At 35.5% G+C, this 27,439-nt stretch overlaps 2 protein-coding genes across 5 annotated transcripts; one reads left to right on the forward strand and one right to left on the reverse strand.

Annotated features, from left to right (window-relative positions):
* The first annotated feature begins 922 nt into the window (after nt 1–922).
* On the forward strand, nt 923–12,520 carry LOC126815829 (protein SSXT). Of its 3 annotated transcripts, none has more exons than XM_050541807.2 (7): nt 923–966; nt 4,900–4,976; nt 5,345–5,426; nt 5,623–5,713; nt 6,328–6,519; nt 7,066–7,293; nt 8,113–12,520. In XM_050541807.2, the coding sequence occupies exons 2-7, from the start codon at nt 4,900–4,902 to the stop codon at nt 8,466–8,468; spliced, it is 1,026 nt and encodes a 341-aa protein (XP_050397764.1). In that variant the 5' UTR covers nt 923–966; the 3' UTR covers nt 8,469–12,520. The 3 variants fall into 3 exon arrangements, with proteins under 3 accessions (XP_050397764.1, XP_050397761.1, XP_050397762.1); XM_050541804.1 differs by lacking the exon at nt 923–966 and adding an exon at nt 2,438–2,584; XM_050541805.2 differs by lacking the exon at nt 923–966 and adding an exon at nt 2,604–3,309.
* Nucleotides 12,521–14,180: 1,660 nt separating this feature from the next.
* On the reverse strand, nt 14,181–21,212 carry LOC126815834 (PSME3-interacting protein). 2 transcript variants are annotated; one of them, XM_056099588.1, is made up of 7 exons: nt 21,126–21,168; nt 19,734–19,879; nt 18,849–18,941; nt 17,989–18,111; nt 16,370–16,499; nt 15,647–15,690; nt 14,181–14,856 (listed from the first exon to the last, which is right to left on the reverse strand). In XM_056099588.1, the coding sequence occupies exons 2-7, from the start codon at nt 19,867–19,869 to the stop codon at nt 14,675–14,677; spliced, it is 708 nt and encodes a 235-aa protein (XP_055955563.1). In that variant the 5' UTR covers nt 19,870–19,879; nt 21,126–21,168; the 3' UTR covers nt 14,181–14,674. The 2 variants fall into 2 exon arrangements, with proteins under 2 accessions (XP_055955563.1, XP_055955562.1); XM_056099587.1 differs by having other exon boundaries at nt 14,182–14,856; nt 21,152–21,212.
* Nucleotides 21,213–27,439: the final 6,227 nt, after the last annotated feature.

A 27,439-nucleotide genomic window follows, 5' to 3' on the forward strand; every position in this document is an offset into this window, starting at 1 on the left:
TCATAGCACACTGTATGGCGTATGCCCGTCTTCATTAGCCCAGCATAGGAGCAGAACAGTAGGACGTTAAACCCCATTTCATTTCATTTCATTTTTTGGTGGGTGACCTAGTTTGTGTCAAGTGGACGTTACCCCCCCCCTCTCTCTCTCTTTTTGGTGATACCGCTCCTAAGGTCAGTTGGGTATTTAGATCGTTGGCAAATCTCAATATTTCGAATTATGTCAATAAATCTACAGAGGTTAGGATGACATTGTAGTATGGTTTTATTCAATCGAGATAGGAAACCGTCTAGGTTGTTATTAGTCCTGGGTCCGCCATGTGTCTTGACGAAATTTATTACCGTGAGAACTGCACACGTTGAATTTATTTTTCTCCGTGCGATAGGCTACTATTACGCAAAAGCGATGGTGATGATCTTATCAAAAAAGGACTATTTCATGAACAACTTTGTAATTTGTCTTGGAAAACCTAGCCACACCATATAAATGTATAGGCTACCGGTACTAAGGTCTAAAATTTCTACTGAATCGAGGAATAATGTCAATGATTTTTATTTTTCACACTCACACTGCCCGGTTGCTATTTCACTAATTTCAGGTCAGGGCTACACTTAGTTCCTTTAGGAAAGGTGTCTGATCGGACTACATGTATGTCCTTTCACCATTCCTGTTCATCCCTATTAAGTTGCAATAATAATAATATAAGAATTCCACTTTACCCCAGTCCCACCTCTGTTCTGAACTACAACATTCTGTAAAATCCGACATCGGTTTCATGTCCAGATTTGTTTCCTTATTACTTCAGCCAAAAATCTTTGAGGAATCTGTATTCTGAATATTCCGAATTACGACACCAATCAGTCGCAACGTCACACGATTTCGATTGAATCAACATTCTGGGTCCTGCCTTCAGTCCGTTGGTGTGAAGCCACAAAAGATTAACAAGCAATCACCAATCAATTATCGGTGAGATTAAAACTCGCTCACGTAGGTCTTTGTTGATTACTTTGATAATTTTATAACCTCTTGTAAGAGAACGCTCAGTATTTGATTTTAGTTTCTCATGTCAAATACAGCGACCATTATATAAAATTTGCCAGAATGAAGAATCAAAGAATGAAGAATCAAAATGTGTGATCGTCCTGCAAAGCTTGGCAATACGGATTTGACCTTAGATGTCAAGCAGCAACTTACAGCAGATTGTCCCAAAGACCATTTTGGTCGGGCTATGTTATTTTAAATGAAGTTTTTAATTGAATAATGATATGTAAATGTACATCGTGTGACACTTTAATAAACATTTCTTCTTCTTTTATGACCATGCCAATATTCATTTAAAACTTTCTATGTTGCATTAACGAGCTATAATCATCGCAAAGTTCCCAGCACCCGGATTCGAGATAATTGGTACATCCATTAATTTTGTATCAGAAACCATCTTAATCAGCTTTGTTTGTTATTTCACAGAATCAAGGGATGAATAAACTACTACTAGTGTACTGCACTGTTTCAAGCGGTTTAAAGTCTTTTTGATAGTCCAACCTCGTGGGTTTTCTCCGGGACCTCCGGTTTCCTCCCACTGCTAAAGAACCCTACGCGCAAGCGAATTATTGAAATAAAAATAGACCATATGTTAGTACCGAAATGACCCAGTTTGTGTCAAGTGGACGTTAAACCCCATCTCTCTTTCACGAGGTTGGACAGGCGACCCTACTCCTTGTCACGTACAACCGAGGATTCGAAACCACGCCAGTTGACTCAATGACAGGCCTCATGATACAGCACGCATGTGCTAACCATTCGACCACCCCCCCCCCTCCCCGGTTGGTGGAGAAAAGCAGCTTATAGGCCCATTATTTCATTTAACTGCTCTCGCTTCTCGTTTTATGCTATCCTAAAGAAATGAAATGAAATGAAATGGGGTTTAACGCCTACTGTTCTGCTCCTATAACCTAGGATAATGAAGACGGGCATACGCCGGGCAGCGGCGCTACGGCCTACTCTTATATTGAATTCCAACTGCCAATGGATCTTTTACGTGCACTCCAATGTGTACACGGGACCTCGTTTTTCGCCCCATCCGAACGACTAGACAGCTGTCCTTGTCAGGCCCTCCGTCCTACATCACTGACAAAGGGAAACCACGGCGGAAAATCGGGATGAACTTTCTCGGCCAATGCAGGGATCGAACACCCATATCCTAAAGAAAGAGCTCAAGTATTTGGCACCTTTAAACTCGATTCGAGTAAATAGCCTAGCTACGTAATCTCATAATCATATATCGGGAATCCTGGTATATGATAATAAAGGTCATAACTGGTAGAGAAACAGATTGCTCCCACTATCGTTTATATTTTGACTTTTATGCTTGGGTCCAAATTCGTTTCGTTTTAAAAGATCCTGCATTCCAAAATTTTTAGGCAATGAGTCGGCGCACGTTTTGATTGACAGTCAGAAAATCGGCGCACTTGTCGTTGTTCTTTGTTATAAGAATTTTATTTTGAGAGAAAATATGTCGTTAGCTTTTGTTCCTTCCCAACAAAAGCCTAAAGGCCCACAACCTAATCAAGCAACCATACAAAAGGTAAGAGCAGCTACAAAATGTTTAATTGTCATTTTTCAAGGTGTAATAAAATGCGAGACAGAGTTATTCAAAGGGAGGTAATTAAATATTGCTGAACTGCACACGTTGAATTTCTTTTTCTCCATGCGATAGGCTACTATTACGCAAAAGCGATGGTGATGATCTTATCAAAAAAGGACTATTTCATGTACAACTTTGTAATTTGTCTTGGAAAACCTAGCCACAGCATATAAATGTATAGGCTACCGGTACTAAGGTCTAAAATTTCTACTGAATTGAGGAATAATATCAATGATTTTTTTTTTCACACTCACAGTCACACTGCCCGGTTGCTATTTCACTAATTTCAGGTCAGGGCTACACTTAGTTCCTTTAGGAAAGGTGTCTGATCGGACTACATGTATGTCCTTTCACCATTCCTGTTCATCCCTATTAAGTTGCAATAATAATAATATACACTGTAAGAATTCCACTTTACCCCAGTCCCACCTCTGTTCTGAACTACAACATTCTGTGAAATCCGACATCGGTTTCATGTCCAGATTTATTTCCTTATTACTTCAGCCAAAAATCTTTGAGTATTCTGTATTCTGAATATTCCGAATTACGACACCAATCAGTCGCAACGTCACACGATTTCGATTGAATCAACATTCCGGGTCCTGCCTTCAGTCCGTTGGTGTGAAGCCACAAAAGATTAACAAGCAATTACCAATCAATTATCGGTGAGATTAAAACTCGCTCACGTAGGTCTTTGTTGATTACTTTGATAATTTTATAACCTCTTGTAAGAGAACGCTCAGTATTTGATTTTAGTTTCTCATGTCAAATACAGCGACCATTATATAAAATTTGCCGCAATGAAGAATGAAGAATGAAGAATCAAAATGTGTGATCGTCCTGCAAAGCGTGGCAATACGGATTTGACCTTAGATGTCAAGCAGCAACTCACAGCAGATTCTGATTAGAAGAAAGCTCCACAACCTACATAGACACAGAGGGGAATAACGTTCTAGGGATTAGAAGCTACATTATAATAATAATTCCGGTTTTCGAAGTTAAGATAATACTTCCGGTTTTGAGAAAACTGAGTATTCCAACACGGCGTAATGCGACGTCGGATTTGACAGAGTCCGCTGTATTTTGGAATCTGTTCCGTTTATTTTTCACCATGATTATTCTTTGTTTGCTCTGGCACAAATTTATAATAGTTAGGCTGACCTTAAAAATATCTTTGTTTCACCAAACCCGACCCACAATCGAGGAGAAGGGTCGGTAGGTCGGTTTTTTTTTTCAGATTTTTTTTTAAAGTCAGAGAAATCAATACAGAAAACTTATTAGCTGTATACTACAGATTCATTAATTTTGTTTAATGAATTTGGGGTCTGACGTAAAAAGTAACGAACTGAAAGTTTTTATTAAACTTAAGAGCTAATTTGACAGCTTAATAATTTTCCGGGTGGAAACATTCGTCTTCTTTATTGGCAAACAAATCAATGACATCGGGATTTTTCGTGATGCCCGACTCGCACACGATTAGCCACGAACTTGAAGTGTGAAACTCCTTCAACACGTTTTTAACGATAGTGCGCGTTGTGCTTTCATTTTTCTCGAAAACGGATATTGAAAATATCGTCGTCATGTTTAAAACTACGCACCACAGACATAGAGGCAGAATTATTTCGTGGGAATGGACGTGTATTCGTCTGCAACCATTTTGTTGAGAAGCGACACCTATGACGCTTTCGTCTTGATCAACCAGTTTCAATAATGAATCAAACCATAGCCATAGTATAGGGAAATAACTCTCATGATATATTTCAGGTTGACACACAAAATAAAATAAAAAGATCGTGGAAAAGTGCAATAAAATAATTTAAGTCGGGGGTGGTTTTAGTTAGTCGGTCGCGTTAGGCGAAACAAAGATATTTTTAAGGTCAGCCTTAACACTATTTTCAAGCTGAATTTCGTGATTGACTTAATCAATTACCGTAATTCACATACTTGTACCATATTTCGTTCAAATAACCAACATGTTCAGTCTACCGGTGCTTGATGTAGGGGATAAGACTGGGAATCCCCTGGCAAAAAGTCCCCAACAATGGGACATAAGTATAAATAAAGATGAAATAAATTACATTGTGGGGCCCACCCATCAACAAAAGATATCTCCTTTTAGGCTTTTGAAAGCAACACACCTTTTTACTCAAAACTTTTTTTATGCATTTTGAAAGCAGTTACTGTTGTTTACCATGGCACATACATGTAATATTAGTTATAAATAAATAATCTGAACTGTTATTTTGTTATTTTAGATGTTGGATGAAAATAACCAATTAATTCAGACAATAGCTGATTACCAGAGTAAAGGCAAGGCTACAGAATGTCTACAGTAAGTTCAGTTTTCTCCTCAGATTATTTTCTCATGCATTTTACAAAGGCATTGGTTTGGAAATGAGAAAAAATAATGTAACTAAAGCACCTTGATTTTTTTTTTTTCTTTGATCAGTTTGTTCTCAGAAATAACTTATATTCATAAATTAATGATTTTCATTAGCAAACCCGATGGCAAGAAAAATCCAGACTTGTTAATGATTTTAATAGAAGTTGAACAGTATTTTCCTACTATCACAATATTCTCAAGTATTATTTCTACAGAACACATTGAGATTTTGATACTAAGGATTTTCAACTGTATATTTATATATATAGATTTACTGTTTGTGTTTATTTTTTATTCTCTTTACTTTTCTTTTTTAGGTTTCAACAAATTCTTCACAGAAATTTGGTTTACCTGGCTACTGTTGCTGATTCAAATCAAAATGTTCAAGCTCTGTTACCTGTAAGCTATTTTTTTTGTTTGTTTTGGTTTATTTGTATAAACTTGAAAAATTACAAAATTTAGAAAAGACTTGTATAATATTATATGCCAAATTGATATATGTGTAAATTGGCAGGAGCTTAACAAAACGGTAGATGATTGTTAAATGCCGGCTGGACCATATGTAATATACTAAGTTTTATACTTATTAAAACAGGCACCAGGTCAGATGAACAGTAGTAACGCTGGTAATATGCCACCCAATCAGTCAAATCCAATGAGACCACCTGGTAATCAGATGCCACCAGGTAAGTTCAACACATGCAGTAAAGGTTTATTGAAACACAGTGACAAATCCCATTGTGTAATAAGATCATGTATGATGATAGTATTGTACTATTGGTACTGGTAGTGATAATCTCAATCAACATCAGATGCATCGATTCAGCAGGAAATCTCCCTATCCTCATAAATTGAATTCTTGCAGTAACTCGTGTAAAAAAGAACCCAACTGAATTTTAGAATATTTAGATTTTCAATTTGGAATTATCTTTCCCTTCACATGTATTCATTACAGATGGAAATACTGATATAATCCCTAAAATGTAATTGAAAAGTAATTGAAGTGTATATGACCATTACATGATTTTTTGAATGAAATGTAATGGTCATATACATTTCAATTACATTTTTTGGAATATATTAGTATTTCCAACTACATGTACGAGAAGCCTCAAATTTTAACATTGAAGAAATGAATTAAGTATATCTGACAAAAATTCAAATCTGATACATCGATGATCAGAAATGTTTTTGATTATCATATCATTAAGAAATATTTTGTAATGTTTGTCTCTCCCATCTGAAATTGAGTTATTTTTTTAGAAACATCTTTGACAAAGTCATTGACATGTTCTTGTAGGTGGTTCAATACCTGGTTCTAATCAGATGCCACCTGGATCTGGTCCAAGTCAAGGAATGCCACCAAGTAGTCAAGCAGGGTTCAATAACTCTATGCCAGGACCTCAAGCCCAGGGGAATACAGGCTATCCAAGACCTAATATGGTACAGCCACCAATTCAAGGTTCAGCACCAACTGGCATGATGAATCCAGGTTAGAATTTTAACTAATTTTATTCTCTGGTTGCTGCTTGTGTACAGTCAGAATCATGGACAGTTTCTAATTTTATTATATGTTCATTTAGTAGATCTCAAATTATTGTATAAAAATGTCTTTTTGTTTTTGTTTTGAATGGATGTATTTTATGTGAATTTCCATTAGTACCAGGTTAGGATTGGTTAACAATTTCCAGTGCAAGTTCCAAATGTTCCTCAAATACAGCTGACAACTTTTACCAATTTAACTAGCGAGCAGTATTGGGTGTGTGGTCAACTTTTGACTCACAAGAAGGGGAGTATAAAATCAATATACAAACCAAAACCCAAATCTGATTGCCAGAAAAAGCAAGAAAATGTTGTTTCTTCTTACATTGTCCTCCAGTTTATTCACTCTACTTCAATGACATTATCTTGTTTGACATTATCTTGATTGTGATGGTATGGAATACAATGCATTTGCTTCCAATTTCAGGATGTAATGTATATTCTTGTTTTCATTCAAAATTGGTTTTGTACATAACCCTAACAATTTATTTTCTAGGTCAGGGAATGGGTAACCAAGGGAACATGCCCCATTATAACCCACAAGGTGGATATCCAAATCAACAACAACCTATGATGTCACAACAGCAACCTATGATGTCTCAGCCAAATCAACCAATGATGTCTCAAAGTGGAGGTCAGATGATGAATAGCCAATCGGGACCACAGAATAGTAATATGATGGGTAACCGACAGATGCCTCCAAATGCATACCGACGTCCACAAGGTTAGCAGATCTAATTTTCATCATATCTTTAAAATAGAGCTGGGCGATAATCCTGAAAACAAATATTGTGATGTTCAAAGTTCAACATTGATCTAGCCACGAAGCAGTGTTGGGATTTCAAAAATTTTCTTGTTGGACATTTTCACCGAAAATGAAGTTGCATAACTCTTATTTTTAAAAATCATGTGTCGACAAAATATTCAAATTCATACATGTACGTAATAAAAATAGGTGCACCTCATTATTTTTCATATTTAATTCCCGTACAGTATTCAAATTTATGTCGGTAATATTTCTACAAAATTATGTGTTTATCGTAATACGATAGAATGAAAGCATGCCGACTACTGTCGACCCATACTTTCTTCAAATTCACCTCCAAAATCACCGTATTTTTCGGGGTACAAGTCAAAACATTCTTCAGCAGAAGTCTGGCATTCATCTTACACTCCATTTAGACTTCTGTACGGATGGAATTTAAAAAAAGAGTAGACTGTAGTGCAGCTGTCCGGGCAAATCTTACAATTTTATTCCGTGAAAATAGTATGAGAATATAGTATGAAAATGATAGCAAAATTTTTTTTAATTTGTCTAAGACACATAGAGCTGGGAGTGTAAAATCAATAGAAACTGCTGTGCACTTACACCAAGTTATTCAAGTCATTAGAATATTTGCATGGGTAATGCGGAGGTTTAAAAAATTCATTAAATGGTGATAATGTATTTTTAACACCATGTACAGACTGGGTGTGGTTTTCTTTTATATTGATTTTAGTTCTTTACCAGTAAATGATTTTAATTTTCTTTTGATTTGATTAGGACCTGGACAACAATTTAACCAACAGAACTATCCCCCACAACAGATGGGATCCCAGCAGTCATACAACAACCCACAAGGTCAAGGCAACTTCAATCAACCCCAGGCGTATAATCAAGGGTCAAACATGCCTCCTCAAGGACAGTATTATCCCCAGGGACAGTCACAACAACGGTTCCCTCATTTTAATCGACAGGGCAATATGCCAGCAGGAGGAAATATGCCAAACAATCAGATGGGAGCAAGTGGGCAGTTACCAGGAGGTGGGATGCAGCCTATGCCTCAAGGACAGATGGGTAACCAAATGCCTAGTCAAGGACAAAGTGGTAATTTTCAGTATAATCAGGGACAGTTTTAATGACCTTACTTCATAGTGACTGTTTCAGATTTATTAACTGATTTCGAAACCACCAAATTATTAAAAATCATTTTAGATATAGTTTCAGCCAATTGGATACTATTTAATTTGGCATTGCATAGTCATTAGACTAAATCCCCACCAATCCAGGATCATTCTTAAACAAGGGTATCATATCTTTTTGGGGTATTTGACCTTCATCATCATTTTTTAAGATCTCTGTTGCAAATTCTAGTCAACCCACAAAACTATAGTTACTCCATTTTTTTTTTTCAAGAAAAGTGGAGGTGATCAGTTGAATACTTTTGTACATATATCAGAAATGAGTATTTTGGTCTGTGTGGGTTTGAAGTTTAAGAAAGAATTGGGCCATGACCAGATAGTACCAAGTATTTTTGTCACATTGACAATTTGTGTAAATTATTCCAGCTATCCTTGTGGCTTACTGTTTCTGTAAAGATGCATTTAAAGAGATGGTCATTCTTGCTATAATAGTTCAAAATGAACATATTGAAAATTTCAGTGAAATTACTTAAGTTAAGGAAGTTTAAAGTTTTGGCAAATACCATTGCTACGATGATAAACAGTTTTGAGTATCCATTTTAAAGATAGATTATAATATGGCCATGGTATTCTAATCCATTCAAAATCACTACCCTCGGATTGTCGAGAAAGATAATTAAGGGCTTGTCTTGTGAATGAATTCCTAATTAATAATTAATGTAATATTTGCAACTAGAAAAAGACCTATTGGTAGGGTGACCCACCATAAATAAATATCTCCATATATCTCGACAATTACGCCACAATATTTATATATATGCCAAGCCTCAAATCAGTTTCTCACAATTATAGTCACTAAATAAACGATCATGTTGTACTTAATAAGCTATGACCATTAATCATGTATAAATAATAGACTGAAAACTGGTTCCAAGAGTCGTCCATAACATCCAGACACTTTTGAGTAAAAGATAGGTTACGTGCCCTTGTTTTGAAATTAGTCTCGCTTAACCAGTCTATCGACCATTCTACGTCTGATTGACAGGTCGGGATAATCAAGACTACTTTTTTACGAAACGTAACAGAAAGCTAGAACAAGAAATTGAATTTAGAAATAAGGACGTTAGGTAGCTCAACAATCGTTTTAAGAAGCTTGTAAAAGTAAAATGAAACTACTGCTAGTATCATGTTCCTGCCTAACCCGAGTGATTCAGAGATATTATTTGTACTAAACCAAAAGATGCCGCTCTTAACGGTACAGTTAATGATAAAGCGATTTAAAAAAATGAAACGAACGTAATTTCTAAATCTGCTGTAATAACCAAGAAGCTTAATTTAACTGCTATTCAAAATCGTCAACAATAAATTTTTTACGGCTGTAATAGTTGATAGATTTTAGAGAATTGCACGTGCCATGGCTATTTATAGTATCATACTGTCAGAAAGTTGGTCTCGGCACGGCGAATGTGCACGCTTCAGTGGTAGTCTCGAACTATCAGCGGTAGACTGTATTTCTGTGAGTACATGGGTCACCCTACTATTGGCAGAATTAACTCTTACATAATGCATCCTTAGTATCCTATTTGATGTGACAGATTACTTAAAAATTTGCTTTAAACATTATATTGGCTTCATTTAATAAATGTTCAAATGAGATTAATTGTAGATTTATATACTGACTGTATATTTGGAGATTATTTTTTTTAAAAAAAAGTTTGTTATAAATACTGAGAAAAAAAAAGGTTTATTTGTAAATATATACTGTGACACAAGTGCCAGCCAACACTTATCACTTTTAAAATTTGTAAAATGATTTGATGTTTGAGATAATTTGCTTAGTGCTATATTAGTACTATAATACATGTATGTACATATATTGTTCAGGTCCTTGTTGCAGAAAGTACATTTAATGCTTACACTATTGATAAAATTTAAAGACAATAATAAAAATATTGCTATTTCAAACTATTGGGGATTTGGCTGTCATTGTATAAACAATTGATGCCTTTATACCCGACACTGCAAGTTTAGCTGTGTTTGAGTGACAGGTCGACATATTACAAGGGCGATTGCTATCATCTGTCATTATGTTGTCATCTAAGCAACTTTTTTCAGATGCCACACCTTGTCTTGGAATAATATCACTAGGCCCACTTCCCTGTTAGTTAGGTTGACTGAAATTTTGGAATGCAAAAGAAGTAACAATAAAAAGACATACAGAAAAAGAGCATAACTGATTAAGCTGATTTGGGTGTGTCTAATTCTTGAGCACACATTTTCTTAGACAGCTCTGTTGAACTTATATGGATGTAAATTGATGTATTCTTTTTGCAATGAGACCCTGGTTTGTTTAATTCACTGCCAGACTGCTGTTATATTAGCTATTATTTAATTGTATTCATCTTGAACCACGAGTATTAGTATAGAAAATTTTATTACATCGAAAGTAGATTGTAAGGTTATACTGCTATAGTGAGTAGCAGATTTACCATCAAATTTGATGTAAACTGGGTGATGTTTTCATTCCGTTATTTGTTGTTTACTCCATTAACATCTAGAAACATGATTATGAGAATTTTAATCTGGACCTTTGTTGACTTTATAATACATTAGGCAAAAATAGAAGGATGAATAATATATATTGTCTCTTATTACATTTTATGTATGATGGATTTTGATGGTATGTGTATTTTTAGTCGACTAGTCTTGCATATTACTGTGCAATAAGAGATCTCTTTAGACTGAAAAAGATTTAGGTGTACCTTTATTGGGAAAAAAAAAACCCAAACAAAATGTCAACATAATTTTAATTGGCAGAATAATTTTTTGGTTTGGCTTTCATAAATTCAAGGTTTCAGTGCACTAAAATGATTTGTGTGAATTTGTACAGTTTTAGAGATGTTTTTGTGCCACCCATGATAAAAATCATATGTTCAGTTGTTGTGTTTAATTATTTGATTCACTGTTTTGGTAAAAACTTTTAATATACATTGCCTTTGCAAATTGATTGCTTCTATCCATGTATGTAATTATTCACACAGAATAGGAAAAGTGCTAAAATGTTTTTCTTTGATTTTGTTTTAAAAATTAGCTCAGCTTTGTATTTACCACAGAATGTACCAGTGTTTTTTTGGTAGTATATTAGGCTAATTAAAATAAATTACTTGTTTTTCATAAGGTGGTGCAGGGAATTTAAACTTGAGATTGTTCTTTCTGTAAAGTCCAAGGTGAACAAAGCAGATAAGATAAAACAAATTTCTAAAGAACAATATTTTTCCAAATCTTAACATGACTGTTTACTTTCAAAATTTTGGTATGTTTATTGTGCTTTAATATTATAAGTTCATACTTCTCTGAGTCAATAATTTTTTTATTACTTCATTTTATGTCTTTCAATTATCAATCAAAAAAAATTGGTTTCCAAAATATACCAGAAGTGTTAAATACATGTATACATTACAGTATTATATGAGATGTGCCTTGCATGCTTTTCTATAGTTAAATCTTTCAAATAAATCCTATATATGACCGGACACAACACAAGACTTACAATAATGGGAATTGATATGTTTGAGGTATTAATGTTTTGTAGAACAATATATTTATGTTTTTGTGTAAATTTAGCAACAATTTGCAGACAAAAGAAACTAAGTAAGGTTAACTGCATATTATACAAGACAGTCCTAGCTCTAGTTAGAGAAATATAAGTATGTCCTTTTTTGTGAATCCTAATTAAAATTTAGTGGATTGTTGAAAACCTATATTTTCATCTCTTTTATGGATAAAGCAAAAATTAGAATGTGTCTATATATTTGAATCGAAATCAGTGCCACATTTTAAAGGAAAGTTATTCAATTTTATATAGAATACCACAAGTGAACCAAAAATTGTATTTTAAAGGACTGACATTATTGGAACTGGTCTACAGTTACAAATATCGTATTTAAGTCATTCCTGTGAATCTCACACTAACATAGATATTTATTAACGAGAAATGGTTTTCATTCAATTGTAAAAATATTTGTTTGGAATAAATTGGTAAAAGGGTGTGTATATTTGTTTTTTTTGTGTGACTGTTACTTGAAAGAAAGTTGGTCAATTCAGAGGTGGACTACAATAACCAAGTCTTATCAGAATTCCTCAGAAAAGAGTTCCTATTAATATCGAGAAAAAGAACATAATTGGTGAAGAACTGGAGTTTGAAATCCATAGAGTACTGTGGCATTCAAAAACAGTTGTCATGCTTGGTAAACATCCATTTTTGGCAGTATGAAACTGCTTGATGGATTTTAACCCTTTTTCCTAACAAACTCAATGGATTATAACCAAAATTGGTGGACTTATCCTAAACAGCTTTATGGATTTGAATGGCTGAGGGAACCATGGCCAGTAAGAAAGATTCGCTGAGAAAGCTCACCGTGATTTTCCAGCATGGTTTCCCATTGTCAGTGGTGCAGCAGGACCAGATAAGGACAGCGGTCTAGTCATTAGGATGGGATGGAAAACCAAGGTCCCGTGTACACATTGACATGCATCTAAAAGATTCCTTGGCAGTTGGAATTCGATACAAGAGTAGACCTTAGCACCGCTATCCGAGCAAAATTTCCATCACAGAACACTATGGCGTATGCCCATCTTCATTAGCCCAGTTGGAGCAGAACAGTAAGACGTTAAACCCTATTTCATTGGCTGATGCGTGAGAAGATTTGTTCTAATAATGTTAATTAGTCATAAAGAGACTGGACATTGAGATATTGATTACAACCACAAATTTATAAATTAGCTGGGTAGTGCTTGTTCAAACGATATTACTTGGGGGGTGGCACATTTTATCTCTTTTTGTGCTTTAGTTCCAAAATTTTGTTCAGGTCAGATGACCCATGGAGAAAATAATGATGTGGCTTTCATATTTTCACTTAGGAAAATCTTCAGTGTACAATCATTAAACAATGCATACTGATCAGCAGGTACCATTCTGCCCGGACCAGTATGGTCTTATGTAAACAATATACGCACTCTTTATACAGAGTTATAAGAAGGCTTTCACATTACCTCTATGAAACAGATTGTAACAAATGGGAATTTAAAAAGGCTCTTATTATTTGTAAATTCCAATTGAACTCTAAATTCATAATGAAATGGTTGCAGAGATTAAGACTACAGCTGCCAGTTTCCAATTCACAACATTTAGCTCAAGTATTTAAAGGGTGCTAAAATAATGAAATGGTTATTACATACTGAGAAAGACTCTACATCCAATCCACAACATTTAGTAAAATGGCAGTGAAAAAAGACGACAACTCTGTAAGGTACATGTAGGTCTTGTGTAGCTGGAGACTAATAGTAGTAGGACATCTGAACTGGGATCTCGGCAATACATAAGGGGTTCAGGAAGACGACGATATATAGCGAGATGCAACCCCTGTAACCAGTGTAGATTAGACGAACTCCATGGTTGAAATAAACAGATTTATTGGTTTAAATGTTTGGGACAAGTGGTGTCCTTCTTCAGTCAGATTAACTGAAGAAGGATGTACACCACTTGTCCCAAATGTTTAAACCAATAAATCTGTTTATTTCAACCATGAAGTTCGTCTAATCTACACTAGTTACAGGGGTTGCATCTTGCTACATTTAGTAAAATGTTATTTGTATTTGTATCGTTCCAGTTAACGGGTGCTCAAACATCATGATTAATTATCAATAAATTTATTTACAAGATAACAATGGAAGGAAACAATTGAATAAAAATTAAAATGCATAAAGACAAGAACATTTTCAATAAAATTGCAAAATATAATTCCTAGCAGTTTGCGAAATGAATATCATATAATGAACAAACATTGTAAATTTCAGTAACAATATTTTCAAATCCACTTTCCTTAAGATATATTTAAAAAGGTAGATCGTACAGTTTACTGGTAAAAGTAAACACTGCAACATTTCTTGCCAAGTGTGCCAGAGATATTATAGTTGTCTCCCCTTGTTTTGGGTATTTTGTTTTATTTGCATAGTGATTGTTCCCCAGCCCTAAAAGTAAATTCATAACTGTTTTCAACTGATAAAAAACATTTAACCAAAACTGGCAAGCAATAAACCCAACCTTTTATGAAAAACTATACAGGAAATGGGTTTTTATAGGCATCATCCTTTTTAAAGATTCTTATACATATATGTTTATCACTGAATATGGCCCAAACCACTCAACCATCAGCTTGTTGCACTATTACTTTTCGTATTTTGATTGGCTGAGATATTTCTATGGAGGAGTCGCTAGAGGTAGAGTCAGAATCACTACTGTGGTCGTCATAGAAACCAATACCTGGTAATATACCTATAACTTTAGCTGTTTGTTGTTGTGTTGGTGACGAATTTACATCTGAATCTATAAAAGACCAGAATATTATGTCAGTTGATTTCATAATTTTCATGTGTAAAACACTTTAAAATATATATAAATTTCTTTATCATATTCTTTGATCCAAGTTCAATTCAATCTAGAACAATTCTGTGGTTTCCAGAAAGCTTCTTCAAGTTCCTATCATGAACTGTTCACAAACTAACTATCCACAAACAGAAGAGAATGCGAGTGGTGATCAGAGCTTGGCTGGCAAAATTTTGAAGTGAAAGTGAGATAGAGAGAGAAATGGGGTTTAACGTCCACTCAACACAAACTAGGTCATTTCGGGTCTAACATATGGTTCAAATTTATTTCAATAATTCGCTTGCGAGTAGGAGTCTTTAGCAGTGGGAGGAAACCGGGGGACCTGGAGAAAACCCACGAGGTTGGACAGGCGACCATACTCCTTGTCACGTACAACCAGGGAATCGAAACCACGCCAGTTGACTCAATGACAGACCTCATGATACAGCGGCACGTGCTAACTATTCGGCCATCCAACCTCTCTTAAACATGCATTATGCAAGAGCTATAAATCTGCCTATAGCAGGTCTTTCTTTAGACCTGAAATGTTATCTAAACTATTGGACATTTATTAACCTATCCAGACCATAATCAACTCTAGATGATTTGAATGAAATTTTCAGCAAATTGCCTTTACATCATCTAGTTTTTAACTATTGTAGTGAGAACTACCAACTCTTTATCAAATCTCCCATAATGTATCTTTAAGTGAAATTTACCACACAAAATACAAAACACAGCAAATATTTACCTTTATCTAATTTTGCTATTTTAGAATCACCATGATCATCAGTGCTGTAAATAATAGAAGAAAACAGTACAAAATACATTTGAAAACCTGGTAATCATAGACGCTATAATTGGTCTTCAATTTATCAGGATGTATAAACTAAATTATCTACCACAGAATCAGACAGAAAGCAATTTGAACAAGTTATTGTGTCCCAAAAAGCGTGACAGATAAGACAGATCCATTTTAATAGTCCCCTGCTTTCTTTGAAAGGCGGGGGACAATAATCATTAATATTTCAAAACTTATCACAATATTTCTCTAAAGACAAAGAATCGTGGAGAGGCAAATCTTTTAAGTAGCTTTTTGACAGAAATCATAAGAATTAAAGAGAAAAACTCTCTGTCCAATTCTGTGATTAAATGGACAATTCCCAACAATGCAAGCGTTTTTTTAGAAACCACCTTATATCATTATTATAACCAATGTCTTGACAGTTGACATAAATACAAGTTTACTAATTACAAGTTTACAAATTACAAGTTTACTTATTTCAGTCTTATTCTTTAAATATAAGTTGATGTTGGAAAAGATGATCTAATTAATTGCAAAGGAATATATCTTTACTACTTATGCAAGAAAACAAAAGATTTTATCTTGGGGGTGGAGCAGGGGTACATATCTTGAAGAATATTTTATTACAGAGTGAAAATACATGCAAAAATTCTGAAGAGTTTTATTCACCTTTTCCGTTTGACAGCACCAGCTAATAAAGATTGTTGTGATCTTTTAGATGAAGATGCCACTGGTTGTGATTTTGATGCTGATGGTTTGTCATTTTTTTTATCATCTGTTAATTTAGATATAGATGCATTGTAGGGTAAATTAAGGAAAAATAAAGAGCTTCTTTAGTGGATGTTCATAAAGAAAACAGTACAAATAAAACATGACTACAATTAATTACATTTGGTCACATTTGAAAAAACAAAGTTAAATGAAATGGGGTTTAACATCCTACTGTTCTTCTCCTACTGGGCTAATGATGACGGGCATACCCCATGCAGTGTGCTATGAGGCAAATTTTGCCCGGACAGCAGCTCTATGGTGTACTCTTATTTCGAATTCCAACTGACAAGGGTTCTTTTATGGGCCTGGCAATGTGTACACAGGACTATACATTTTCCCTTGCCTGACCCTCCATCCTACATCATTGACAAAGAGGATCCACACCGTAAAATGCTGATGAACTTTCTTGGCCAACAGAGGGATTGAACACGGGACCTCCAGGTTAGCAAGCTAACATCCTATCCATTGAGACACCGTGGCTCCCACATGAAGTTAAACCTCCTCCTATTTGGCACCAACCAGGCTAATGAAGACATACACCATGCTATGAATACAATTTAGCCCAGATAGCTGCGCTGCGGTCTGCATTTATTTTGAATTCAAGCTGTTAAGGTTTCTTTTACGTGCATGGCAACATGTACACAGGTCCTTGTTTTTTTTCATCCCATCCAGGTGACTTGACACTGTTCCTTGCTAGTCCCTCGATCCTGCATCTGTGACACGGGGAAACCCTGAATAACTTTCACGGTCATCCCAAAATTATATATCATAATAAGGACTGAACATCAGTTACTCACTAAATTTGCATGTGTTAAAGGCTCAATACCACTCTTGTTGTAACTGAATAATATGTCCCAATCTTTATTCTGGTCAACAAATTGTACTATTTTAGAATATTTCAATTAATTGATGATACAAATTTCATCTTAACACACCTTATTTAAAAATTTTGAAAAATTCAACATAATGGTTTGAAACATCTAACGTAAACCTTTTCAAATGAAACTTCGATTTAAAAATATTTTCGAACCCTCTGGACAAGTAAAATAGGATGTAATGGATAATTTACACAACAGGTAGGACACTTAAACATCTAGTACTTAATAAAAAGAGTATTTGCTATGATATCAAACCTAAATAACAATGGAGTTCTTCATTTAGAATTATAAATCTATTTATAGATATATTGTGTTGTCATTCAGAGACTAAATGTCCTGCAAATATTTCAACAATTGCCAAAAATATATAGACATTGTCCTAAAATGACAGTTATCATTTGCCTTCAAATAAAATTGCCATAATATGACAAGTACAACAAACATTGACTTGCCTCAGACTTGTTACAAGTCAATGACTAATACAAACTGTTTGGTTAGACTTATATAATAAGGTGTGATGCTTGCCTTCTCGCCTTTCGAGAGAGTAACAATTTTCTCTACTTGCATTTTTCTACAGCAAATTCATTTATGGGATTAAACATTATTTTCATGCTTACATAGTCATAAAAACAAAGGATATTTTTAATTCTTCAAAAACTGATTTTTCTTCTGAACGTATTGCTTTTTCTAACTGAATCTGTCTCTCGGACACTTCATCTAAAAATCCAATTTCATCATCTTCTAGACCTTTTATTGAGTTCTCTGAAAAAAAAGTTCCGTCTTTTTATTCTTGTTTACATGAACCTGATTCAAATACAGATTATCTTTTTTTATACTTCCGATGGCCTTCACGACATGAAGATCTGACCGGTTGTAGTCGGAAGTTGAGTCAGGGGTCATACGAGCCGCTTTTAACTCTATGACATCAGATATTTGTTTAACCAATCAGTGTTGATGTTTCTAGTGGGTATTTAGAAATACAGCTTTTGCTTTGTCTGCGCTGCGAATGTCTACACACATAACCCCTCACATCAACCAGAACATGGATTATATAACAACTCTTCCAGATCCTAGTGTAGTAAAGACGAGTAAAATGAAATTTTGAACCATAAAAAAACGGAACGACTGAATGGTTAATGTGTGCACGTTACATCATTAGGTCAGTCATTGAGTCAAGTGGCGTGGTTTTGATTCCTGCTGGGTCCTGGCCTGACAAGGACAGCTGTCTAGTCGTTCGGATGGGACATAAAACCGAGGTTCTGTGTACACATTGGTGCGCAAGTAAAAGATCCCTTGACAGAGTTGGAATTCGATTTAGGAGCAGTGTTTGTCTCATGAGGACATTAAATCCCCATTCTCTCTCCCGATGAGGAATTCATGATAGTTACAGGCACTTACATGTAAAACACAGAAAACAGAAGTACCAGGATTTTATTATGAACATACAAAAAGAGCTTGGATTCATAGTTTATAAAAAGAAAAAATGATTTTCTACATACTAAGCTTATGCTGTTCATTCCATTCATCTTCTTTTGCCAATTTCTGATCCTGTAATTGCTCAAATAATGATCTGGTGTCTTCTTCCGGACATTCTATAAAAAACACAAACCAGATTTAATTCCATATCATGAGACTGTTCACATATAGTAATTGGTCAGAGATCATTTACAAAAATGCCATCCACAACTACCAATAACACATCATAACTGAACTGGAAGCCTTGCAACTGGTTTGTAATCTCAATCTAAATGCCATTTTGAGTTTGAAAATTTAGAATAGGTTTGTATATTTATTTAAATGATCAATAAATTCTTCTTTTCGTTTAGGGGGGGGGTCACAGTGGCTAAGACCCTGGCCCGCTAGCCTAGAGGTCGGGTGTTCGATCCCTGCATTGGCCGAGAAAGTTCATTCAGATTTTCCGTTGTGGTCCCCCCTTATCAGTGATGCAGGGCGAAGGGCATGACAAGGATAGCTGTCTAGTCGTTCGGATGGTACAAAAAACTGAGGTCCCATGTGCACATTCACGTGCATGTAAAAGATCCCTTGACAGTTGGAATTCGATATAATAATAGGCCACAGTGCCGCTGTCTGGGCAAAATTTCCCTTGCACACTGTTTGGCGTATGCCCGTCTTCATTAGTCCAGTTCAGAGCAAAACAGTAGGACATTAAACCCCATTTCTTTCCGTTTAGGTAAATTCAGTATCAGAATGAACTATAGGCACAATCCACAATAAATAATAGGCTACCCGGAAGTGGACATGGATCTGGATTAGTAAAATAGTCATGGAGTTTAATTTTGTAACACCAATTTCTATTTTAGTATGTGGCCAAGATATCTAACTTTTCTCTTATTTATACAATTTTACAAACTCAGCAATTATACCTAATGGTTCATCTGGTTTTCTAACTCTTTCCCAGTCTTCTTGTCTTTTCTTTTTTTTCTCTGCAACTTCTTCTGCAGATTCAAACTGTTTAAAGGCAAAACCTGAACCTGATGGCTGGTTTCCACCGAAACTCATTTTAAAAAATCTGAAAAAAAATAACATGATTGATGATGTACCGGTACTGATGATGTACTTAAACCAAGTCACCAATATGGATAAAACAACTGATCTCAGATTTTTGGACCTTTAGTTGTAGTGTCGTACATATTACCAATAAAGAGGCATTTGGGAAGATTAGATAAAGAGCTGACAGTTCTCGCTATATACAGTGTAGTTTCAAAATAAATAAGGACAGGAGAATATGCAGAAAATTTCAGTCAAATTACTTCACTTTGAGCCTAGATATCAATGATACAATTATACTATTATAGTAATAATTAGCCTACTAGTACTACCAATGCTACTATAACTATAAGTATCCACAACGTTACTGCTTCGGGCAGAATGCAGTCATTTTAATACCCATTTACACTAAAAAAGAAATAATTTTTACCTACAAATACGTCAAATGCCTTTATTTATTTTTCCAGTACATAAAAAAATATGTTTTAGAATTTAATTTGTCGCAGGAAAAAAGTTAATATTTCTAGCTCATTAAGTCGCATCGATGTCATCCTTATCAGTGATTGTAGTGGCCTTTGAAAGTTAATAATGTCTAATTAATAGTTTATACAACTTTTCAGGCCTAAAGAAAGACCTGCAGTAGGTAGATTTGGCTCTTGCATAATGCCTCTTTAAATAACTCAGAAAAGGATTTTTTTTTTTTTTGTACGGCTTATTCATATCAGCCCTAATACTACAAGACAAAGACGTCTGATGATGGTTTGGTAGGCCTACTAAATCAATTTAATCATTAGCTCTAGGCCTGATATATATGTCATGTACTGACTCATTCAATTCACCAATTTCATCTGTACATGTAAGCTAGTTTCTCAGCAAAGAATTAGAGATGTATCCCTGTCAAATAAGCATGCAACCCATACAGAATAAGAAAGGGTTGCACGTCATAACAAAAAGAAAATACAATAAACTAAGCTTTGGTTTGAGAAATAACAAACATATAGGCCTACTCATGAATGATCATTTTCATATTCTTATTTAACAAGTTAGATGTTTGTTATTCTGACGGCGTGTGAACGGAACCTCTCGGCACCCAGTAGTAATCATAATCCCAACTGCAAAAACGTGCAAGCAGAATTAGGAGACGAGAAGCAACTAGTACTGGCATTTGGAATATTATATGAAAATAAACTCAGTAGGCCTAGACTAAATTTCGTTGTAATTTCACTGTCCCACAGGCTAAGTTTACTGAAAGAAAACGATTAAATTACATGCAATGTATCTGAAAAACATTTACGTTTGCAGTTTCAAAATAGAGTAAACGTCGCACAGGGACGGAAACAGGAAGTTGAGTGACTCGGTTGCCGAAATTTGGGAATTGGCAGGATAATTAACCCGAACCGAATTAAGAGACAAAAATGTCTGAAATTAACGGGTTCGAGGGGATTTTAAGTCCCATACCCTTGCTATTTACTTGATAGCACACTATATGACGTATACCCGTCTTCATTAACCCAGTTTAGGAGCAGAACGGTAGGACGCTAAACCCATTTCATTTCACTTCATTTCTATTAACAATTTTAAAAAAAATATAAGGATTTGGTACAATGAAGTGCCTCTCTTCAGTGACACCTGGAGCGGCTTCTTGTCATACCCCTCGCAGTGTTTCGTTTGATTAGACCTAAGCCCACTCAAACACAGCTGTAACAAAAGCAAATTTCTGTTCCAAATTATGACTGGTCAATAGTCCGATTAACAAACAATACCTAACTGCGTAACAATATCATTCGGGTTTAAACAGAGCTCCAAATATGTTTACATAACGTTACGTTATGACTCACGAAATTTATTGCGTCCAATTAACCAGTACATAGCAGAATATTGCAGAAAAACTAATTGCGTGACAAACAAGGTTATCAAAACGGCTACTGCTTGGAGACGAACAATATATTCGCCGTTTTTAATACTTAAATCACTGTCCAAATTTTTGGGGAAGACCCCAGGTTAAATAATATAATATATGCCAGAACACAACAGGTGCAAATAAACAGGTCTGTGTCTCAACCCTCTGCTGTTCCACAAGGATCTGTATTGGGACCTCTACTTTTTCCCTTAGATATTCTTCCAATTGGTCAAATCATAAGAAGACATGGGGTACAAAACCACTGTATGACTACTTTCAGCACAACAGCTATCTTGCTTCCAAGGATTCTATCAGTACTAGAGTTTTGTTTGAATGGCATTCGAGGAAGAATGACCAGAAATGGCTAAAACTTAACGATGACAAATCCGAATTTCTTGGCATATCATCAAAATCACAATCCAGTAAATTGTTAAAAGCGGATTCCATTCAGATCGGTGATTGCTCTATATCTCCCAAGAAGCAGGCTAAAAATCTTGGCTATGTGACCGATGAATTTATGTCCTCAGTTCCCCAAAGCAATAGTATCACATGGAAAATGCATCTTCAAAGCTTTTTCGATAAAACGCTCTAATCTTAATACTCGCCAGAGTGTTGTTAGAGCATTAGTAACATCGCATATGGACTATGCAAATTTACTTCTATTAGGAGCACCAAAAATAGCTTTAAACAGACTACAAATAGCGCAAAACAACGCTGCACGTCTTATAACAAAAACAAGAAAATTTGATCATATATCAGCTTAGTTACAGAAACTCCATTGGCTTCCAGTTCGAGCGAAAGTTCAATTTAAAGCCCTTGTGCATGTGTGGAAATCAATTTATAATGTTACTGCTCCCAGTTATTTAAAAGAACTCTTTGATTTCTACAATCCCCGGCGATCCAACCTTCGTTCGCAGCATATTGAGGATTCCTAAATATAATAAGAGTTCTGGTGAATATGCTTTCTCCGTCAGAGAAAATCTTCCAAAATCTCTTGGGGAGTCCCTCTTCCATTCAGAGCTTTAAGACAACTTAAAAACATATTTAATTCAAAAATGTTTATAAACTGTTTTGTTGTGAATGCGGTTAGAAACACTCATGTGTAATGAAGCGCTATAAAAATCGAACAATAATATCGTCCCATTTCCCCGCAACATGGCAGCCATATTAGAATTGCTAAACATATGAAAATAAATGGCTAAACTTCAAAAAATGGCTTACCACATTAGGAAAACCTACTCAAAATAAATGTCAGCATTGGTTGTTTTTTTTCTGTTTTTTTTTTGTCGTTAAAATTAATATCAAAACCTTCAAAATAAAGCTTATTCCATGATTTCTTCCCGAAAAGCCGACGGATGGGGGTTATGCAAGAAACTGCATGGATCGGATTATGTGAGTCACTTCTGCATTTTCCAGAAAGAACTATTTTATACTCTCTCTCTTATCTCGAGATATGCAGGTTCGAGGGATTTGATTTCTTATCTAGGTACTTACACATGGCCAGGTGACATTTATATGGGGACTACCACTACATACGTCCGAAGATATGTTATTGTTATATCGGACAATCTTATTGCAGTACGCGGATTAAATATAAATACATAACGTGATAAAGAAAATATACTCGAAGTATGACCACAATGCATTCATCAGGGGTAAAATTCATGCGTTTCTAAAGATCATCTTATCAAATTGCTGTAGGTAAATTAAATATGCACGGATAAGATTGGTGTTCGAACTTTGGCGAGTGACTGTGATAATGAAAGCATATCCCGAAGCTTTATCGAACTAGAAAAAATATTAAGTTATCGTGTTTCAAATAGTGTGGTGGAATTTAATTAACCAAATATCACTTAAATAGCCCGACTGTGCTAACGAAGACGGGCATAGCCATACAGTGTGCTATGGGAAATTTTGCCCGGGCAGCGGCACTCTGGCCTACTCTTACATCGAATTCCAACTGTGACTTCGGTTTTTCGTCCCATTCGAACGATTAGACAGCTGCCCTTGTCAGGCCCTCCGTCCTACACCATTGACAAGAGAATCCACGTTGGAAAATCCCGATGAACTTTCTCTGCCGATGCAGGGCTCGAACACGCAACCTCCAGGCTAGCGAGCCAGCGTCTTACCCACTTAGCAACCGTGGCTCCTGAATATCACTGAAAGATCGTAGCTTTCAGTGCTAGTACTACTAAAAGCTGACAATCCTGAACCCATAAACAACCCTATAAATATTGCAGATATTTACTCCAACCGTTGGCGGTTCAGTCTACTGTATGCTAATATAATAATATATTAGTTAAAAATAATGACAAAAGAATAGAGAAATGAAATGAAATGAAATGGGGTTTGATGTCCTACTGTTCTGCTCCTATACTAGGCTAATAAAGACGGGCATACGCCATACAGTGTGCTATGAGGGAAATTTTGCCTACTCTTATATCGAATTCCAACTGCCAAGGGATCTTTTACATGCATTCCAATGTATACACGGGACCTCGGTTTTCCGTCTCATCCGAAGGACTAGACAGCTGTCCTTGTCAGGCCCTCCGTTCTGCACCACTGACAAGGAGAAACCACGTAGGAAAATCCCGATGAACTTTCCCGGCCAATGCAGGGATCGAACGCCCGGCCTCTAGGCTAGCGAGCCAGCGTCTAACCCACCTGGCCACCGTGGCTCCCTAAAGGAATAGGGACCTACACAACAAGGAATAGGTACCTACACAACAATGATAGTGCATATCAATCACTTTAATTCAATTTGTGTTTAAAAATTTAATGCCATGTATTATTTCTATAAATGTTTTAATTTGTGTTAATTGTTTTGTTATGTGTTGCTACTGGTTCTTCTTTTACTTTTCAGGTAACCTTTACCTAGGGAGGGCCATAAGCAAGAAAAACCCCAATGGCATGCCTACAACTTTTAAACACTGAAGTCGTGAACCGCTTTAAAGGACTAACTTTGAACTATATGGAACTTATTGGACGAACATTTTTTAATTTGTAAATAACCCCCAGTTCCAGCTATATGGCTTTTACCGCGAGCACTTCGCATTTTCACATAAAGAACGCAGACTCGTTTTCCCTACGGTAATCCATTGAAAAAGTAGGCGTTTCCAAATCCATTGTGATTAACAAAAATTAAATCAATGGTAAGATGAAAACTATATATAACACCAAAAGCATAGCCGTCATATTATTGATTCAAGTCATAACGGAGAGAACTTCTAATGGTAACAGTGGTAAAACGTTCCAACAAAACAGGTGTTGGAAATACCTGGATTTCTTACTACAGATACTTTAGATCTCAACTATTATGTAAAATGAACTTCAAAACCGACGAATCTCTAAATTAAACAATTATTTTTATTGTGATAGTGATTTCGATACTATAAGCAAAATATAACCAAATTAGTGTTCGGGGGTCGAAGTTACGGTGTGTGTTGCATGGTTATAAACCGCTTATGCCATTTCCATAGTGCACTTAAGTGATACATTGGAAAGCACAATCATAACCATCTGAGGAAAACGGAGAAAACATGATATCTCTTGTGTTCGTGGTATTAGTATTGATTACAAAATTATCTCTTTATACAGGTATTTTTTTTTACTTTACAAATGATCAATTTTGACTAATATATTCGTTCAAACTTTTCGAAAGTAAATATATCTCTACCCTATCTTGTTCGGGAATTTGATTTTACACTTTTACCATAATAAAGAAACCGATAAACGGTGATACTGTTCAAATTATTTTATGTCTAAATCACATAAATAAGAATACTAAACAATGTTATTACAATTTGCTTCTTCTCAGATGAAAATTGAAAGTATATGTACAAATTCGGAATCGGAGAATTTAACACTGTCATTCGTTCCATTGCATACGTATTGTTGTAATTGATGATCCCCACCCCTACCCCCGCCCCGGTCCATTTACTCAGTTGCCGCGATCCTTCTGCAGGCATTACAGGAACTAGTTAATATCATCTATTTTCAGGTTATGAATTTCATTCAAAAGGATATCTATACGGGTAGTTCCTCAATGTTTCATCACTAGATTATTTTACCATAAATGCTAAATTCACTGGAAACTTAAACGTTGCTTTCTATAATAGTACCAGATATCAGTGGGCCATGTTTATCAATGCTGAAAAATATTCTACAATTGGGCATCCTCCTACATATTTACCAGTGCCATTATCCTCTACCACCGAATACAACAACTATTGGTTTAAATATGAAACAGGCAAAGTAGCTTTTGGTCTTGGCTCAGAACCAGGAAGTAATGGAATTGGAAAACTATCTAGGGATGGCACAGTAATGTATGTTGCATTCTGTGCTTATGAACCCAATGAAGTGTTTCTGAAGTTTCCAGATACAGCGAGTAAGTTTATATTTTTATAATTTAAGGATACACAACAGTCGGTCATTATCCAATTGCGAAAAAAATTAATGTCAGCGATTAAATTTTGAATCTTGCAGGATTTTTGGTGATAGATCTTTCCTTGTGGCGAAAAAATGTATTCTAAGCTTTTCACGTTGCTCATTCGTTCCCATCTATTGCACATGGCCAGTTAACTATGAAACATACATTATGCAAGAGCTAAATCTGCCTATTACAAGTCTTTATTTAGGCTTCAGATGTTATGGAAAGAAATCATTAATTATAGTATAATTAATGATTTCTTTATTTACATGAAAAGCTCAAAATCAACTCTGTAGACCCCCGGATGGATTGGATACAGCATGGATTTAAACAGTCGTCCATTTAAAATTAAATCAATAAATGACCGACCAAGCTAACTTTTACCGTTAGTCACTGACGTCACTACCGGCCACTGCGGATGAAACGCCTGCAAAGCGAGGGCACCATAGCCATTGAGAATTTTACTTTATAATCGAGACTATGTGGGTGGAGTTATCGTCTGTCAATCAATTCTCGTAGACGGCATGGTCACAGTTGATGCCTATTTCTAGTCCAAACTTCCAACAGTGACAACTCCGTTCAGAATAAAGTGATTTGACTGGAATTTTCAATATTTCATTTTTTTTATCATATATTTTTGAATTATTTTAGTAAGAATGACCAACTCTTTATTAACTCTTAACTAATGTATCTTTAAGAGCGCGTCCACGAGAGCACATATTCAGAAGGTGCCAAGGTTTCAATTACAGATTTTGACCGAATTTGGGATAGTCCCAAAACACATAAATGTGCAATATCAGATAAATCTTTCAATTTACTCAAATACTAACTATGGCAAGTACTCGCACCTTTACTTTAGGCGGGGGGGGGGGGGAGTGGCTGAATGGTTAGCACGTGCGCGCTGTTTCATAAAGTCTGTCATTGAGTCAACTGGTGTGGTTTCGAATCCCCGGTTGTACGTGACAAGGAGTATAGGGTCGCCTGTCCAATCTCGTGGGTTTTCTCCTTGTCCTCCGGTTTCCTCCCACTGCTAAAGACCCCTCCGCGCAAACGAATTATGGAAATAAAATTGAACCATATGTTAGTCTTCTTTGATTGGCATTTAGTAATTGAACATATTAACACAAGGTACAATTTTATGGATACACAATTACTGAGTTTGATACTAAGCGACGTTTCGACAAGGATACTCTCGTCTTTATCAAGCAAATGATCGCTTAGTATCAAACTCAGTAATTGTGTATCCATAAAAT

This window comes from Patella vulgata, chromosome 3 (genome assembly GCF_932274485.2).
Source record: "Patella vulgata chromosome 3, xgPatVulg1.2, whole genome shotgun sequence".
Classification (NCBI taxonomy): domain Eukaryota; kingdom Metazoa; phylum Mollusca; class Gastropoda; family Patellidae; genus Patella; species Patella vulgata.

What these genes read in the sequence shown, in the direction of transcription:
- LOC126815829 (XM_050541804.1), top strand. Translation starts at nt 2,513, where the DNA reads ATGTCGTTAGCTTTTGTTCCTTCCCAACAAAAGCCTAAAGGCCCACAA. An exon ending in TGGTAATCAGATGCCACCAG is followed by an intron (nt 5,714 to 6,327) that starts GTAAGTTCAACA and finishes ATGTTCTTGTAG; the next exon opens with GTGGTTCAATACCTGGTTCT. An exon ending in TGCATACCGACGTCCACAAG is followed by an intron (nt 7,294 to 8,112) that starts GTTAGCAGATCT and finishes TGATTTGATTAG; the next exon opens with GACCTGGACAACAATTTAAC.
- LOC126815834 (XM_056099588.1), bottom strand. Translation starts at nt 19,869, where the DNA reads ATGAGTTTCGGTGGAAACCAGCCATCAGGTTCAGGTTTTGCCTTTAAA. An exon ending in GAATGAACAGCATAAGCTTA is followed by an intron (nt 18,112 to 18,848) that starts GTATGTAGAAAA and finishes CTTTTTTTTCAG; the next exon opens with AGAACTCAATAAAAGGTCTA. An exon ending in AATAGCAAAATTAGATAAAG is followed by an intron (nt 14,857 to 15,646) that starts GTAAATATTTGC and finishes GGTCTTTTATAG; the next exon opens with ATTCAGATGTAAATTCGTCA.